Raw genomic sequence first — 16218 nt, forward strand, 5'->3', positions numbered from 1 at the left:
TGAGGGAGGGTCATGGGACCCGAAACGTTAACTCTGATTTCTCTCCACAGGTGCTGCCAGACCTGCTGAGCTTTTCCAGCAACTTCTGTTTTTGCTTCTGAAGTGTCATAACATTCAAGGGTGGCATGGTGGCTCAGTGGTTAACACTACTGCCTCACAGCACCAATTCCCAGGTTCGATTCCAGCCTTGGGACGCCTATCTGTGTAGAGTTTGCACATTCTCCCCGTGTCTGCGTGGGTTTCCTCCGGGTGCTCCGGTTTCCTCCCACAGTCCAAAGATGTGCAGGTCAGGTGAATTAGCCATACTAAATAGCCCATAGTGTTAGCTGCATTAGTCAGAGGGAAATGGGTGTGGGTGGGTTATTCTTTGGAGGGTCAGTGTGAACTTGTTGGGCTGAAGGGCCTGTTTTCACACTGTAGGGAGTTTTATCTAGTCTAATCAAATCAAGTTCTGGCAAGTCAGATTGGTGTGAATAGATCACCTGATTAGTTGAAAGACCTCATGGTGCTCTCTGAGAGTTGGTACCTGTGGGATATGTTCATGAAGCCATGAAGAGTGTGTGTATTAATGATACACATCAGGGAAAGGCTATTTGTCATTCTCATGATTGAATAGAGTAGCGTTGTCTGTCTCTGACTCCAACACTGTAGGCTGACACCCCACTGCAGGACTTCATGAATGAGGAAGTTGTGTTTAAGTATCTTTAATCAACATAATCAGAGTTGCTGTCACTCACCTTGAGAGCAGATGGGACTCCTGGTCCAGAGGTAGGATTAATGTCACCAAACCGGTTGAAATGGTTATTGGTTTGTAAATCCACCACGCATTCCAGAAACTAAGGGCTCGGAGTCAGAGTGATTTCTGGTCAGCATCATATCAAAAGAAATCGCAGCCTCTACCCTCACCACATGGTGCATGCAAAAAGTGTCAGTCGCCATAGCAACCTGGATTCAAGTGAACCGTGAAACACCACATTACCCCAAATAAAACATAACAGCACACTTTGACGCTGGGGCACTTCTATGAGCTACTGAGAGACTGGTTGAATTTTGTAACCATGGAGTGGGGTCTTGTTTTGTAACCGTCAGATGCACAGGGAGCTCTGAGAGGGTGAATTTCCAACTCCCCTATCAGCCAACAGTTGCCGTGGGTAAGAAAGGGCAAATTTTTTTTTACAAACAGACACGCCATTTTCTCAGCCTCGTGTGCAGTGTTGACGATGATGATTCCATGTGACTCTACTCACCCATAATCAAGCCCATTCATGCCTGGAAAAACTTATCAAGACCGTGTTATAAAGCGGGCTTCTTCAACAGGAGACCGGGTTGTGAATCTGTGGAATTCCCTACCTGATGAAGCAGTTGAGACTACCTCGTTGAATGTTTTGTAAGGAAAGATAGATTTGTGAACAGTAAAGGAATTAAGGGTTACAGTCAGAGGGCGGGTAGGTGGAGCTGAGACCAAGAAAAGATCAGCCATGATCTTATTGAGTGGTGGAACAGGCTCAATGGGCCAGACGGCCTACTCCTGCTCCTAGTTGTTATATTCTTGGGGTGGTGGGGCCGTTTGTGCCAGTGGTAGTGTCACCACCTCTGGCCCAGGAGACCCCGGTCCATGTTCTCTCTCCCCGGGAGCAGCATTGTAACATGCCTGTATGGGTTGATTAAAAATATCTGTAAAACTGAGTGTGCAAGGGATACAACTTGAAATGGTTTGAATGTTAGCTCACCAAGAAGAGAGAAGAAACACTTAGAATCAAGGGAGTAAAACCGAGTTGTGAGGATATTAGACAAAAGCAGAAAAAAGGGAAAGGAGTATTGGCAATACTTCAAAAGAAACAAGGAGCCCAGAGTTAGAGAAATAAGCAGTGAAGGTACAGCACTCCAGCCAATACAACTCCCTGAACCTTCCTGGGGGTAAACTGTACCTCGTTCCCATTCACTTCTGGTGCATGGCTTGGAATTATCATGGAATGAACTAAAGGAAAGCTCTGGCTAGTTCCCCAATGGCCTGAAAACAAAGGAGACATTGAGAAATGCAAGATCATCAAAAAACATCAAAACAACTGAAATCTGGGCAAACCCTTGCCACCCAGGCAGAGCAATGAAATATTTGATTTGTACAGACCATCTCTACATTATGCAGTGAGCGTGTGCGTTTATAATTCTGACACAGGTCTGAAGTTGAACACATTTCATTCATTACTGATGTCAGTTGAGCTTCATGGGGTTATGAGGCAGGGATGAAGCTCCATTTTTAATAAGCTCTTTCATTACCAATAAAAAGGAATTGATTTAAAGAAGTCAATCATCCCACGGAAAGGTCAGCCAACTCGTTCTGCATGAACCTTGAACCTGGAGAAAATTATTCTGTTTTCCGCACTCACTTCACTTTGTGGTTGCTTGATTCAGGAAGTCTCTGGATTAAAATCCCTGATGATTTTATTGGGAATGAAGTGAATACAGATGTTTAATTAACACCTCAGCTGTAGCCTTAGCTGGACTATTAAATTTATTTTTAAAAGTTGGTATGAATTCTTTATTTCCATTTAGATATCAGATACACAGCACAGAAACAGGCCATTCAGCCCAATCACTCTGTACTGGCAATTAGTCTGTAATCAAGCCAGCTTCCATCTTTTCTCACCTGACCCCATCAGCATAACCCTGTATTCCTTTCTCCCTCATGTAGCATTCTAACTTGCCCTTAAATGTATCTGATCTATTCAACTTAACCACTGCATGTGATAGTCTGAAGAAAGGAGGTTTCTTCTGCATCCCTCGATGTGGATGATGGGGCCATTACATGGTTTGCTGCATTTGCTGATCACACCAAGGTAGAGAGAAGTGAGTTGTCAAGGAGAGCCAGGGTTGGTTGGAGGTTGGGGAAGAGAGGGGGGGGGTGGGTGGGGGTCCTGCAAAGAGACGAAGACAGGTGAGGTGAATGGGCAGCCCATTTGCAGATGGAGTGTAAGGTGGGTAAGTGTGAACTTGTCCAATTTATCAAGAAGAATAGACAAACAAGGTTATTATCGAAGTGGAGAAAGACTGTAGAGTCCAGTGGGTCAGAGAGATCGGGGTGGCTGAGTGACCTTTTTTTTAAGTGTCAGCAAATCATCATAGAACCCCTACAGTGTGGAAGCAGGCCATTCAGCCCATCGAGACCACACTGACCCTCCAAAGAGCATCCCACCCTATCCCTATCACCCTACATTTCCCATGGCTAATCCCCATAGCTTGCACATTCTTGGACTCAAGTCAGTACAGCCAATTCACTCAAATCTGCACATCTTTAGAGAGTAGGAGGAAACCCACGCAGACACAGGGAGAATCTGCTAACTCCACACAGACAGTCGCCCGAGACAGGAATCAAACCCGAGTCCCTGGTGCTGTGAGGTAGCAGTGCTAACCACTGAGCCACCATGTTGCCATTGTTACATGGAATGTGGGTACCATGGGCAAGGCCAGTCTTTGTTGCCCACCCCTCATTGCCCCTCACAGCCATCTCAGAGGGCAGTTAAGAGTTAACCACATTGCTGTGGGTCTGAGTCATATGTAGGGCAGACCAGGTAAGGATGGCAGATTTCCTTCCCCGAAGGGTGTTAATGGGCCAACATTTGACAGCGGTTACAAATTCACTAGCTTTTTAAAAAATTTTTTTAAATTTAAATTTCACCACCTACCACAGTGAGGTCCAAACCCATGATCCCACAATATTAATCTGGTGCTCGAGATTACAGGTCCCGTAATGTCATCACTCCACCCCCACCTTCCCTCAGTACAGTCTTTCATTGGATTACTAACACCCAACTTATGAACTGAGCTCTCTAAAGCCTACTGTTTTAAAAAATTGAGTTACATACAATGGTTTGTACTAACAATCGGGGGAAAGAGACCTAATGGGCTACCATTTCACACAGAGGGTGGTGCATGTATGGAATGAGCTGCCAGAGGAAATGGTGGAGGCTGGTACAATTGCAACATTTAAGAGGCATCTGGATGGGTATATGAATAGGAAGGGTTTGGAGGGATATGGGCCAGGTGCTGGCAGGTGAGACTAGATTGGGTTGGGATATCTGGCTGGCGTGGACGGGTTGGACCGAAGGGTCTATTTCCATGTTGTACATCTCTATGACTCTGAACTACTTTGCACGATGCTCAAAACACTGCGCGTTACAAGAATAAGCGTCAACCTTTAATCGTTTTCTTTTCCATCTATACAGTTTAAGAAATCTTTGTTTAATGTTTTTTATACTTATACACATACATACACACATTCTTTCTCACTCAGTTATAAATACTGTACTGTAGTTACTTTTATTATTATTATTAATGTATTGTTATATTTAATGGTCAGACAGGCTTGAGGGGCTGAATGGCCTCCTCCTACATCCTATTTTCCTTATTTGCTGTCTCAGTGATTCCCTTATATTGAGAGCGTCTGGTTTTGCTCTTCCTTATAGATTGAGAGATTCTCTGTGTGTCTATTTTAACAAAACCATTCAAGAATTAGAGAGATTTCTATCGGGACACCTCCACAGCTGTTTTTCTGATACGAGAAAGAGATTGAAACTGTTCAATAGCAAGAAACCCCACATTTCTGGGATCATCCCTATAAACCTTTATTGTACCTACTCCAGTGCCAAACTATCCTTATATGATGTAACCTAGGTACAGCTCAAATTTAGCAAGGTCTCTCTGCTTTTCAATTCTATCCTTATAGAAGGTCTTTTTTTAGTGACCTAGTTAAACCGTGTCAGTATTTTTAAGCTTCTAGATTCCCATTTAAATTCAGAGCCGAGAGTCAGTGTCAGGTGTGACAGTGGGCAGCTCTCTTGTCTCTCAGTCAGAAAGTTTGAGGGCTTAACTCCAGCCTCCCCAGCACTGACAGCAACGATCCAGGCTGGTGTTCCAGTGCAACACAGTCGGAGTGCTGCCCTGGTCGAAGCCCCTTCCTAAGGGAAGGTGTTCATCTGAGGTCTCAGGTGAACATCAAAGATTTATTGCTGTCACAATTTGGAGGAAGAGGCAGCAATACGTATTGGCCAATACGTATTGCTCAGTCGATATCAGCACAGCCAATTAACTCATCGGCATCACACCGCTGTTTGTGGGAGCTTACTGCTGCACTCATTGACTGTTGCATTTTCCCAACAATATTGGCTTCAAAGTGCTTTGAGGCATCGATTGTGAAAGGCACGAGATCAATGTGTGTCTTTTTCTCTCAAAGTTAATCTGCAGCCTGCTGGTATCTCTGGTCAGCAGATGTTTCCCTGTGTTGAAGGTTAAGGTTTCCCTGTTTGCAATAGCAGCTGGTTTGGCCAGCCAAAACGCACCCTCTGTCAGAACAGCTCCCCTTTGATTGGGCTTTGCAATCCCACACACCCCAACACCCAAGAGAGAGACCACAGTCTGGGTTTATCCAGAACCTTATCCTGGTTTGAGCAATGCAGAGGCCATTGTTGTCAGGCTAGCCCGCAGTCGCACTGTTCTCGAATAGCCCGAGTACAGGAGCAGGGATGTGTCGTTGCAGTTATACAGGGCTTTAGTGAGGCCACTCCTTGAATATTGTGTGGAGTTTTGGTCTCCTTTCCTGAGGAAGGATATTCTTGCTCTCGAGGGAGTGCAGTGAAGGTTTACCAGGCTGATTCTGGGGATGACGGGATCGGCGTATGAGGAGAGATTGACTCGGTTAGGATTGTTTTCACTGGAGTTCAGACAAAAGAGGAGAATCTCATACAGACTTATAAAATTCTAACAGGACTAGATGCAGGGAGGGTGTTCCTGATGTTCCAGGGAGGTGTGTCCAGAACCAGGAGTCACAGTCTGAGGATTCGGGGTGGGCTATTTAGGATGGAGATGAGATATTTCTTCACCCAAAGAGTGGTGAGCCTGTGGAATTCATTACCACAGGAAGTAAGTGATGTCAAAACATTGAATGTATTCAGGAGGCAGCTAGATACAGCACTTGGGGCAAATGGGGTCAAAGGTTATGGGGAGAAAGCAGGATTAGGCTGTTGAGTTGGATGATCAGCCATAAACGTGATGAATGGGGGAGCAGGCCCAAAGGGCCAAATGGCCTCCCCCTGCTCCCAGCTTTTGTGTTTCTTTGAAGCGCAGAATCCTTTTTGGCGAGAGTGAAAGTGTTGATAGAGACGCTCTCCCTGCTCTGAATAACTCTGTGGTGGACTCAATCAAAAGAAATCCCATTCCGTTGAAAAGGCGATGTCAGTAGCTCAGTGAATTAAAGGTGAGGGTAGCAGCCATTGCACAAACACTGATTAGAAATGAGGTTGAATGAGTCCCCAGAGAGTGTCGGACTGATTGCATTTCCGTCAGACACCAGAATGATTTGTTTCTCTGTTTCAATTCCACAGCCGAAACTCTTGGCAAAGGAGCTGCTTGACCTGGTGGCATCTCACTTCAACCTGAAGGAAAAGGAATATTTTGGAATAGCATTCACAGACGAAACGTGAGTTCTGTCTTTTACCCTCACATTGCCTTCACGATGTTGCATGTTGTCCCACTGGTGAACTAACAACGGGCAAGCTAGATTGCTGAGGTGTCAATAATGAAGAGAGATCAATCCCAGGGGTGTCAGACACCTCTAAAATCAATCAATAACGCAGCACTCAAGATGTGATTAGCATCACTGTAATGTGTGAGCACTCATTGGGGTATCATTGATGTAAATAATGCATCTTACACTGCTTAATTTTCTGGTTTCGGGGGGAAATTTATACCTTTGGCCACAAGATTACACAGCTCAAATATTAGTGAGCAAATACCAAGAAACATTGAGTGGGATTCCTGTCTCTGCTACATGTTGAGGCAATATCCTCGTTCAAATACGCCACCTGGAACAAAGAGATTACAAACACATCGGTCAGACCCGACACCAACATTTAGAGAACGTAATTTGAAAGCGTTGTCAGGTGTCCTCGCAACAATGTGCTCGTTTCTGAAGTTAATGTCAGGAGCTGCTTTGGTATTTTTGTCACAATTTCAGGAAAATAGAGGGGTGTGTCATAATCGTGGATTGAAGAGGAAGGATTTTATTCATAACCAATCCAGGACTGATGTGGAGGTGCCGGAGTCCAACTGGGGTAGGCAAGGTCAGAGGTCATGAGACACCAGGTTACAGTCCAACAGGTTTATTTGAAATCAACTGCTCTGAAAGCTTGAGATTTCAAATAAACCTGTTTGACTATAAACTGGTGTCGCATGACTTCTGGGTTTAGCAGCAATAAGCAAGCAGGAGATTCTTTATCCCAAATGCCAATGATACTCCGAGACTCTGACACGAACAAGCCTTCCCACGGTGGATGGTCCTGAGCACTGCAGCTCTAGAAGATGCTAGAAATGTCCCTGGAGTATCACCTCAGCCGCAACAGCAGCAATCAGTAATTTGGGATCTGTATTACAGGGATCCAGACACAGTGGGTACACACAGAGGCACAGAATAAGAATATACGAAATAGGAGCTAGTGTAGGCCATTCAGCCCCTTTAGTCCTACTCTGCCAGTCAACGCGATTTTGGCTGATCAGTTACATCATCCCATCCTATTCCCGTCTCCCATCATTCACTTAAACCCAAACATTTGGATGGAATAAAACACATTAACGAGCTTTTAGTAAAGCATTTTTAATACGAAAGCTTGTGATTTCACATAAACCTGTTGGACTATAACTTGGTGTTGTGTGACTTCTGCCTCAATGCAGGATTGTTGGTCGGGTCCCCAGCCTGGTGCAGTTGCATGCTCTGGAAGCTTTGCTTATTAATCCAGAGGGACTGCTCTGTACAGACCGTGCTGCCTTTAAGCTGTATCTGTTTCCACACGACAAATAGGTGACATCCCACTCTCTGGTTCGTTTCTCGGGGCGATAGCCTGACCAATTGGAATCAACCTGCTTGGTTTTAAATTTTAGAAAAACCTGACAATTAATTGTCGATCAGCATCAACAGGTGCATTCTCCATGGAAACCCCTCTACCAGTCAGAGCCCACTCATTACTCTTCTCAAACAGTGACAAATGTTGTTGTCCTTTAATGGGATATTTCATGCAAATTGTCCTGACAAGTGCAAGACAATAAATGTTGACAAATGTATCTTTTTACAAATTGGTGAGGGATAGATTGTACAGCACAGAACGAGGCCATTTGACCCATTAAGACAGCATCGTTTCTTTTGAAAGCCAGTCCAGTGAGTTCCCCTTCGCCGCACTCTGCCCATACCCTTCTCCAACTCTTTCTCCATCAAATAACTATCCGATTGCTTTTTGAAAGCTGTTACTGAATCTATCCATCAACCTCTCAGCTGTGTATGTGAAATCTGAACCACTCCTTCTGTGAAAAAAATTGCATCTTTCCTCATGTCACCTCTGGTTCTTTTGCCAAGCAGCTTAAAGTGAGGCCCAAGTTAAAGCTCATAATTCAGCTGATGTTATAATGCCTCAGTGCTTTGCAGGATTTGTACCTTCCAGGGATTTTGTACCTTTAATCTCCCCACTCTTGTGAGTCTATTTATTATTAAGAAACTTGCACAGTATGTGCTCTTCCATAAATCTTGCTTCCTGTCATCGCATATTTTAGTGCTGCATTAATTTCAACATTTCTCAGCACATTGTGTGAAATCCAATATCTCTCCATTTTGCTATTGTTCAGCCAGGAGATGATTTGTGTGTGAAACTCAGACTCAGTGATCATCCAGTTTCATGAGCTGAAGTAAAACTCACTTCAGCATCCAGGGAGAGAGAAAATAAGCTGATGTTTTGTGTCTAGATCTCTCTCCATAGGTACTGTCTGACCCACTGTGGTCTCTAGTGTTGGCTGTTTTCAGTACAGGTTTCAACATCTGCAGTAACTTGCTCCAAAGATTCACTTCACTCCATTTTCAGCACAAGCTCCCTTATCACGAGGAACACAATAAAACGCATTTTACAAACCCCTACGTCAACTCTATTTCCATTACCCTGTGAGCAATAATCAGGGAGCTACATTTTCAGAAGATTTGGAAGGGAGTTATGCTGTGAGGAGATATTTTACAAAGTAGACCTGTTTACTCCCTAATTCAGAAGGTTGAGGAGCGATCTGATTGAGGTCTTCAAGTCGTTAACAGGAAAAGACAGGGTAGACAAAAAAATAAACTAATTCCACTGGTTGGAGGTTTTGGGTGGCACAGTGGCTCAGTGGTTAGCGCTGCTGCCTCACAGCACCAGAGACCTGGGTTCGATTCCACCCTTGGGTGACGGTCTGTGTGGAGTTTGCATATTCTCCTCGTGTCCGTGTGGATTTCCTCCCACAATCCAAAGATATGCAGGTAAGGTGGATTAGCCATGGGAAGTGCAGGGTTACAGAGATAGGGTGGAGGATGGGCGGGATGCTCTTTGGAGTATCCATAAAATCAGTATGGGCTGAATGGCCGACTTCCACAGCGTAGGGATTCTAGGACTAGCAGCGCCGTCTGAGAATTAGGGCCAGAACATTCAGGAGAAATGTTATGAAGCATTTCTACACACACAGGGTGGGAGAGGTTGGGAACTCTCTTCCACAAACAGCAGTGGATGGTTAGGCCACTGTTGGAATATTGTGTGCAATTCTGGTCTCCTTCCTATCGAAAAGATGTTGTGGAACTTGAAAGGGTTCAGAAAAGATTTACAAGGATGTTGCCAGAGTTGGAGGATTTGAGCTATAGGGAGAGGCTGAACAGGCTGGGGCTGTTTTCCCTGGAGCGTCGGAGGCTGAGGGGTGACCTTATAGAGGTTTACAAAATCATGAGGGACATGAATAGGGTAAATAGGCAAAGTCTTTTCCCTGGGGTGGGGAAGTCCAGATCTAGAAGGCATAAGTTTAGGGTGAGAGGAGAAAGGTATATAAGAGACCTACAGGGCAACTTTTTCACACAGAGGGTGGTACGTGTATGGAATGATTTGCCAGAGGAAGTGGTGGAGGCTGGTACAATTGCAACATTTAAGAGGCATCTGGATGGGTATATGAATAGGAAGGGTTTGGAGGGATATGGGCCGGGTGCTGGCAGGTGGGATTAGATTGGGTTGGGATATCTGGTCGGCATGGGCGGGTTGGACAGAAGGGTCTGTTTCCATGCTGTACATCTCTATGACTCTATGAGTTGTTAATTTTAAATCTAAGAGAGATTTTTTTGTTAAACAAAGGCAGGTGTATGGAGTTAGGCTACAGATCTGCCACAATCTCACTGAATGCAGAACAAGTTTGAGGGGCTGAATGGCCTCCTACTTTCACTGTGTTCTTTGGACTATCTTTCTCCACCCAGAGCCTGGTGAGGGTCAGGAGCTCACTGCCTGACAGGGTCCTAGAGGTAGAACCTCATCCCATTTACAAAGTGCTTAGACACACACTTGACAGATTATAACCAAGACCCAGGAGCTGGAAGGTGTGAGTGGGTTGGGAGATTTTAGTTTTAGACAGCACAGTGGCTCAGCGGTTAACGTTGCTGCCTCACAGCACCAGGGACCCAAGTTCATTTCCAGCCTCGAGCGACTGTCTGTGTGAAGTTTGCACATTCTCCCTGTGTCTGCGTGGGTTTCCTCTGGGTGCTCTGGTTTCCTCCCACAGTCCAAGGATGTGCAGGTTAGGGTGAATTGGCCATGGGAAATTGCCCATAGTATTCGGTGCATGAGTCGAGGATAAGTACAGGGTGTGGGGAATGGGTCTGGGTGGGTAACTCTTTGCAGGGTCAGTGTGGACTTGTAGGGCCAAAGGGCCTGTTTCCACACTGTAGGGAATCTAATCAGGCACACTGGCTCCACTGGCCTGCCTCTGTGCTGTGAATCTTTCGAATTGCTGCAGACGTGACTGGGCCAAGGATAAGCTGTCAGTCTCTGAGTGTGTTCAATGAATTCAGCTGGCGAGGTTCTGATGGAAAGAGCTGTTGGATGACGGTGACACAGGGGCTGGTTGGAGCTGCTTCTCATTCCTCTCAGGTCTATTGCACCTCTTTAACTTCAAAGAAATCTGATTGGCTGGATTGTCAATCCTGAACAAGTGTCATTTGAAAAATGATGAAGGATGGCGCTGAGAACAAAAGCATCTAATGATTCATTAGAATGCTTACAAACAGCCTCTGTACAAGCGATACTGTGCTTATTCATTCAAAGTAGGTGAGGGTAGTAAACAGTCACTTATAAGAATTGAAGTAGACGCCAAACAACCCTGCCAGTACAGGCCCTTGTCATCAGTTGATATAATGATTAGCCTGGTCAGAAATTGTTCCTTTCTCTGTTCAAGTGAAATCGCTTTAGTCAAATCTCAGTGAGAGAGAGAGAGAGAGTGTGTGTGTGTGTGTATCTGTCTGTCTATCTGTGTCTTTGTGTGTGTGTGAAACAGAGACAGTGTGAGAGAGAGTGAATGAGTGTGTGTGAGAGAAATAGAGAGTGTGTTTGTGTATGTTTATGTGCGTTTGTGTGTGTAAGTTTTAGTGTATGTTTATGCATGTGTTTGTGTGTGCTTGTGCCTGTGTGTTTGTGTGTGTCTGTATGTGTGTGTCTGTATGTGTGTGTGTTTGTGTTTTTGTGTATGTTGTCTGTGTGTGTTTGTGTATGTGTGTGTTTGTGGGGTGGGTGTGTCTGTGTTTCCTTGCATGTGTGTGTTTGTATGTGTGTGTGTGTGCGTATCTATGTTTGTATGTATGTATGTGTCTGTGTGTATATCTCTGTTTGTTTCTGTGGGTCTGGGTATTTCTTTGTGTGTGTGTGTATGTGTGTCTGTGTTTGTATCTGTGTGTCTGTGTTTGTATCAGTGTGTCTGTGTTTATATGTGTGTGTGTCTCTGTGTGTTTGTGTGTGTGTCTGTTTTTATATGTGTCTGTTTCTGTGTGTCTGTGTGTGTTTGTGTGTGTGTGTGTGTTTGTATGTATGTGTGTCTCCATGTGTTTGTGTGTGTCTGTATTTGTATATGTGTGTGTCTGTATTTGTATATGTATGTGTCTGTATGTGTGTATGCATGTGTGTTGTTCCAATGTGGGTTGTGTTGAAGGATTCTTGCTATCAGACATATTGAATTACAGTCACCTTTCCCATTTCCCGTTATCTCAGTAAAGAGGATTTTACAGATCAGGGAGAGGAGAGAATAATTGAATTGTGAGCCACAGGTAGCTCTTGGCAAACAGATTGTTCATTTCTAATTATCAAGGATGAATATTGACTTGACACTCTTGATCAAAAGATAGTTATGAAAATGAGCAAAGATTATTGCTAAGGAGTCATGTCTTTGCAATGTCAATATCACTTGTTTGTCCTGTGAAGGGGTTTCTGTGATGAGTTATATCCCCTCTCACAGTGATCATTGTGCCTTGCTTCTTATCTCACTCAGGATAAATTCCTTTTGTGACCAGTTCTTATCCATTTCCGCTGCGTGGTAACCAGTGTATTTCTGTGGTTTCCTAGATTACAGAGCGAATATACCACACTTTCTTTCTAAAGTCAAGGTCAGGAAATTCTCAGCAAGTTTTAAAGTCTGAAAGTGCCTCAGGCACAGGTACAGAGTAATCTCCAGCCCAGAGAGATGATTGTCTGGTGTTACCTGTAACTGAGGCAGGTTACTGTTTGCGTATGTCTTCCTGGAGACTAACTCACCAGGTTTCACTGTGATGTGTGGTATGATACTTCCAGACTCCAAACGTTAACTCTGTCTCTGTCTCCACAGATGCTGTCTGACCTGTTGAGTTTCTCCAGCATTCTGTGCATTTGTTTCAGTTTCCCAACATCCGCAGTATTTAACTTCTGTCATTTCAGTGTGGCATTGATGATGTGAGGTGGATATCGAGTGCAGTTGTGCCACACCAAATGCTACACCAAGGGGCACACCCCTTGGTGCCCATTTCAGATGAAGCTGTTTTGTATTTGGAAGGGGTAGAATGCACTAATAATAGAAACATCATTACTGCCTTAATTAAAAGCGCATGTTAGAAAATTTGTTTCTTGTTCAGTAGAATCACCTGAACAGACCCATCCATATGTTGAAACATTCACTTTTTTTGGTTTGAAATATTAGCTGTGCATGAACTGGGCACATGATGGTGTACACCAGAGATTCATGTGTGCTCCTACACACAAGAGCAGGTTTGAAGTGTTGGGTTTGGAGGTGAGTGGTTGTAACATGAGGCTCCATAATTAACAACCTCTCAGTGTATAGAGCATCTTGCAGCTCGATCCTTCACCCTGCCTATCTCCAGTGTTACAAAGGTCCCTCCCCTCCTGAAGGCATCACTGTTTACTGAGCAACACTAGGCAGAAGTGGGTATTGCAGTTGCTGGAGATTAGAGTGGCTCTGGAAAGGCAAAGCAAGTCAGGTAGCATCCAAGGAGCAGGAAAAACAAATCGACATTTTGGGTTCCGATGAAGGGCTTTTGCCTGAAACGTCGATTTTTCCTGCTCCTCGGATGCTGCCTGACCAGCACCACACTAATGTTGACTGAAGGAAACTGCCAGGCAATAACCAGCACCAGGTACCTCACCAGAAGGCTCATCCTTCAAATGTCAAGTCAAAGAAGACTTGCTTTCCTTGTTTGAGGGCTTGGTAAGGGGGGAGATGTTACATTCAGGGTTAGCCTGATCTAAACGTGTTGCTGGCATTGAGTCATTCTCTAATAAGGTGGTAGTCCTGTGGTTCTCTGCGACAAAGGTGACTTTATCTGTTTTTATCCTTTCTTTTACAGTCTTGATATTTGGATGATTTAAAGGACATTAATACTTCAGTCATCGAATCACACAGCACGGAAACAGACCCTTTGGTCCAACCAGTCTGTGCTGAACATATTTTGAAACTAAACTCGTCCCACCTGCCTGCTCCCGGCCCATATCCCTCCAAACCTTTCCTATTTGTGTACTTATCCAAATGTCTTTTCAACATTGTAACTGTACCCACATCCACCACTTCCTCAGGAGGTTCATTCCAACATGACGTCCCCGCTGTTATACTCATAGGTCTGAGCAATGAAGGCAAGTGTGTCAAGTCCCTTTTTTAACCACCCTGTCTACATTCAACGCAAAATTCAAAGAGTTATGTAGCTGAATCTCTGGGTCCCTCTGTTCTCCAACAGAGGCCCTCATTTCCCTCTGGGATGTAGCCAGCTGCTGCCAACACTGAGATCAGACAACTCAACAAACTAATTTCTTTCCACGTGTACCAGATTGAGTTAGAAGACTCATCTCTAAACAACTTGTTTTCCAACAGTTCTTACTGGGTGTTTGTGCTTAGTGGCAGTGCGTTTAATCTGAAATAATTTCAGCTGCAGATAAAGTAGTGTTGATGATTGTGTTCAATCACAAACTCTTAATATTCACCTGTAGCTGTGTTTTTGTTTTTGCTGATGTTTACCTATTATTTACATAGCAAGGCCACTGAACTCTGTGATCTGCCTGTATTGCTTGGTACATGTGACAGTAAATTCAATTCAATTCAATTCAAGTTGCGGGAATGATCAGCTTTGGATCTGAAACCTGGTTTTTGATCATCAAGATTTTCCCATTGGACATTGCTTCATACCTGTCACTTCCTGGTCTTGAATAATTTATGTTCTCTTGTTGGCTTGCTTGCCCTTGACCGCACGCATCAAACTGAAGTCAGTGATTCAATCACAGACAGTATCAGGACAAATTACTGCAGAGATTGGAATCTGTACTGAAAACAGCAAATGCTGGAGATCGCAGTGGGTCAGGCAGCATCCATGGAGAGAGAGCAAGCTAACGTTTCAAGTCTGGACTCTCTCACTGCCTGACCTGCTGTAATCTCCAGCGTTTCTTGTTTTTAAACACAGTGCTGGAGATACTCAGCAGGTTTGGTGATGTCTGTGGCGAGTGGGATAGAGTTAACAGCATTTTGAGTTGGAACTCATTGTGTGGTTTGAGGTTGACTTCACTGATCTGTTTTCTTTCAAATGATATTGAGTTGAGACCTGGCGTGATTGGGCATATTTGCTGGAGGATGAGGAGAGTGCGTGTGGACTCTGGGTCTATCCTCGATGGAGTTTAGAAAGATGATGGGAGATCTGATTAAAATGTATGGAATATTGAGAGGCCTGGATAGAGTGGACATGGAGAAGATGTTTCCATTAGTAGGAGAGACTAAGACATGAAGGCACCACCTCAGTGAGGGGGCTGACCCTTTAGAACTGAGATGGAGAGGAATTTCTTCAGCCAGAGAGTAGTGAATCTGTGGGACTCATTGCTGCAGAGGGCTGTCGAGGCCAGGTCATTGAGTGTATTTAAGACAGAGATAGATAGGTTCCTGATTGGTTAGGAGGTCAGGGGTTATAGGGAGAAGAGAGTTGAGAAGCATATCAGCCACGATCGAATGGCAAAGAAACTGAATGGGCCGAATGCCTAATTCTGTACCTTATAGTCGGATGGTTGGGTCTGATTAATGAGACTCAGGACTTTCATTCAGACAGTGTGTGCTTCAATTTGAATTTTATTCACAAGGAAAGCTGCAGTGCATTTCTTTGAAAAGTCTTCCTTTGCTTTTTCAGTCAGCAGAGGGACACACAGACTGGAGTGGCAGTACAATAGCCTGATAGCACACTGTGAGGAATACATCATAGGAACAGAAAAAGCCAGATACAATCATCAGCTCAGGCAGGATATATGGAAAGAAAAACACAAAGGTGATGTGATGAAAGGTCACCAACATTTGAAGTGTTATAACATGGTGGCTCAGTGGTTAGCACTGCTGCCTCACAGCTTATAGGGTCCCAGGTTCGATTCCAGCCTCAGGCAACTGCCTATGTGGAGTTTGCAAGTTCTCCCTGTGTCTGAGTGGGTTTCCTCCCACAGTCCAAAGATGTGCAGGTCAGGTGAATTAGCCGTGCTAAATTGCCCATAGTGTTAGGTGCATTAGTTAGAAGGGAATGGGTCTGGGTAGGTTACCCTTCGGAGGTTTGGTGTGGACTGGTTGGGCCGAAGGGCCTGTTTCCACACTGTAGGAAATCTAATCTGAAAACATCAACTAAATTACTAGCTAGAATGTTGTTTTTCAACTCAGAAAAGTGGAACATTAAAGTAGGGACCAAAACTTGGTTTTACTGTGTACAGAGTTGGTCTCCACGTTTAAGAATTTAATTACATCAGATGCAGTTCAGCAAAGGTAGTTCACTTGTCTGATTTTTCGGATGAGGGATGAGCTAATGGGAAACATTTGGACTGGCTGAGCCTGTATCCGTTGAAGTTTAGAAGAATGAAAAGC

At 44.4% G+C, this 16218-nt stretch overlaps 1 protein-coding gene across 4 annotated transcripts in view; it reads left to right on the forward strand.

Annotated features, from left to right (window-relative positions):
- frmd4a (FERM domain containing 4A) overlaps positions 1-16218 on the forward strand; it is a 397798-nt gene that overhangs the window by 146969 nt on the left and 234611 nt on the right. For all 4 annotated transcript variants that reach the window (XM_060842610.1, XM_060842608.1, XM_060842609.1 and 1 more), the window contains exon 3: positions 6378-6472. In XM_060842610.1, coding sequence (XP_060698593.1) covers positions 6378-6472 — 95 coding nt within the window. The remainder of the gene's footprint in view (positions 1-6377; positions 6473-16218) is intronic.

This window comes from Hemiscyllium ocellatum, chromosome 23 (genome assembly GCF_020745735.1).
Source record: "Hemiscyllium ocellatum isolate sHemOce1 chromosome 23, sHemOce1.pat.X.cur, whole genome shotgun sequence".
Taxonomy (NCBI): Eukaryota; Metazoa; Chordata; class Chondrichthyes; order Orectolobiformes; family Hemiscylliidae; genus Hemiscyllium; species Hemiscyllium ocellatum.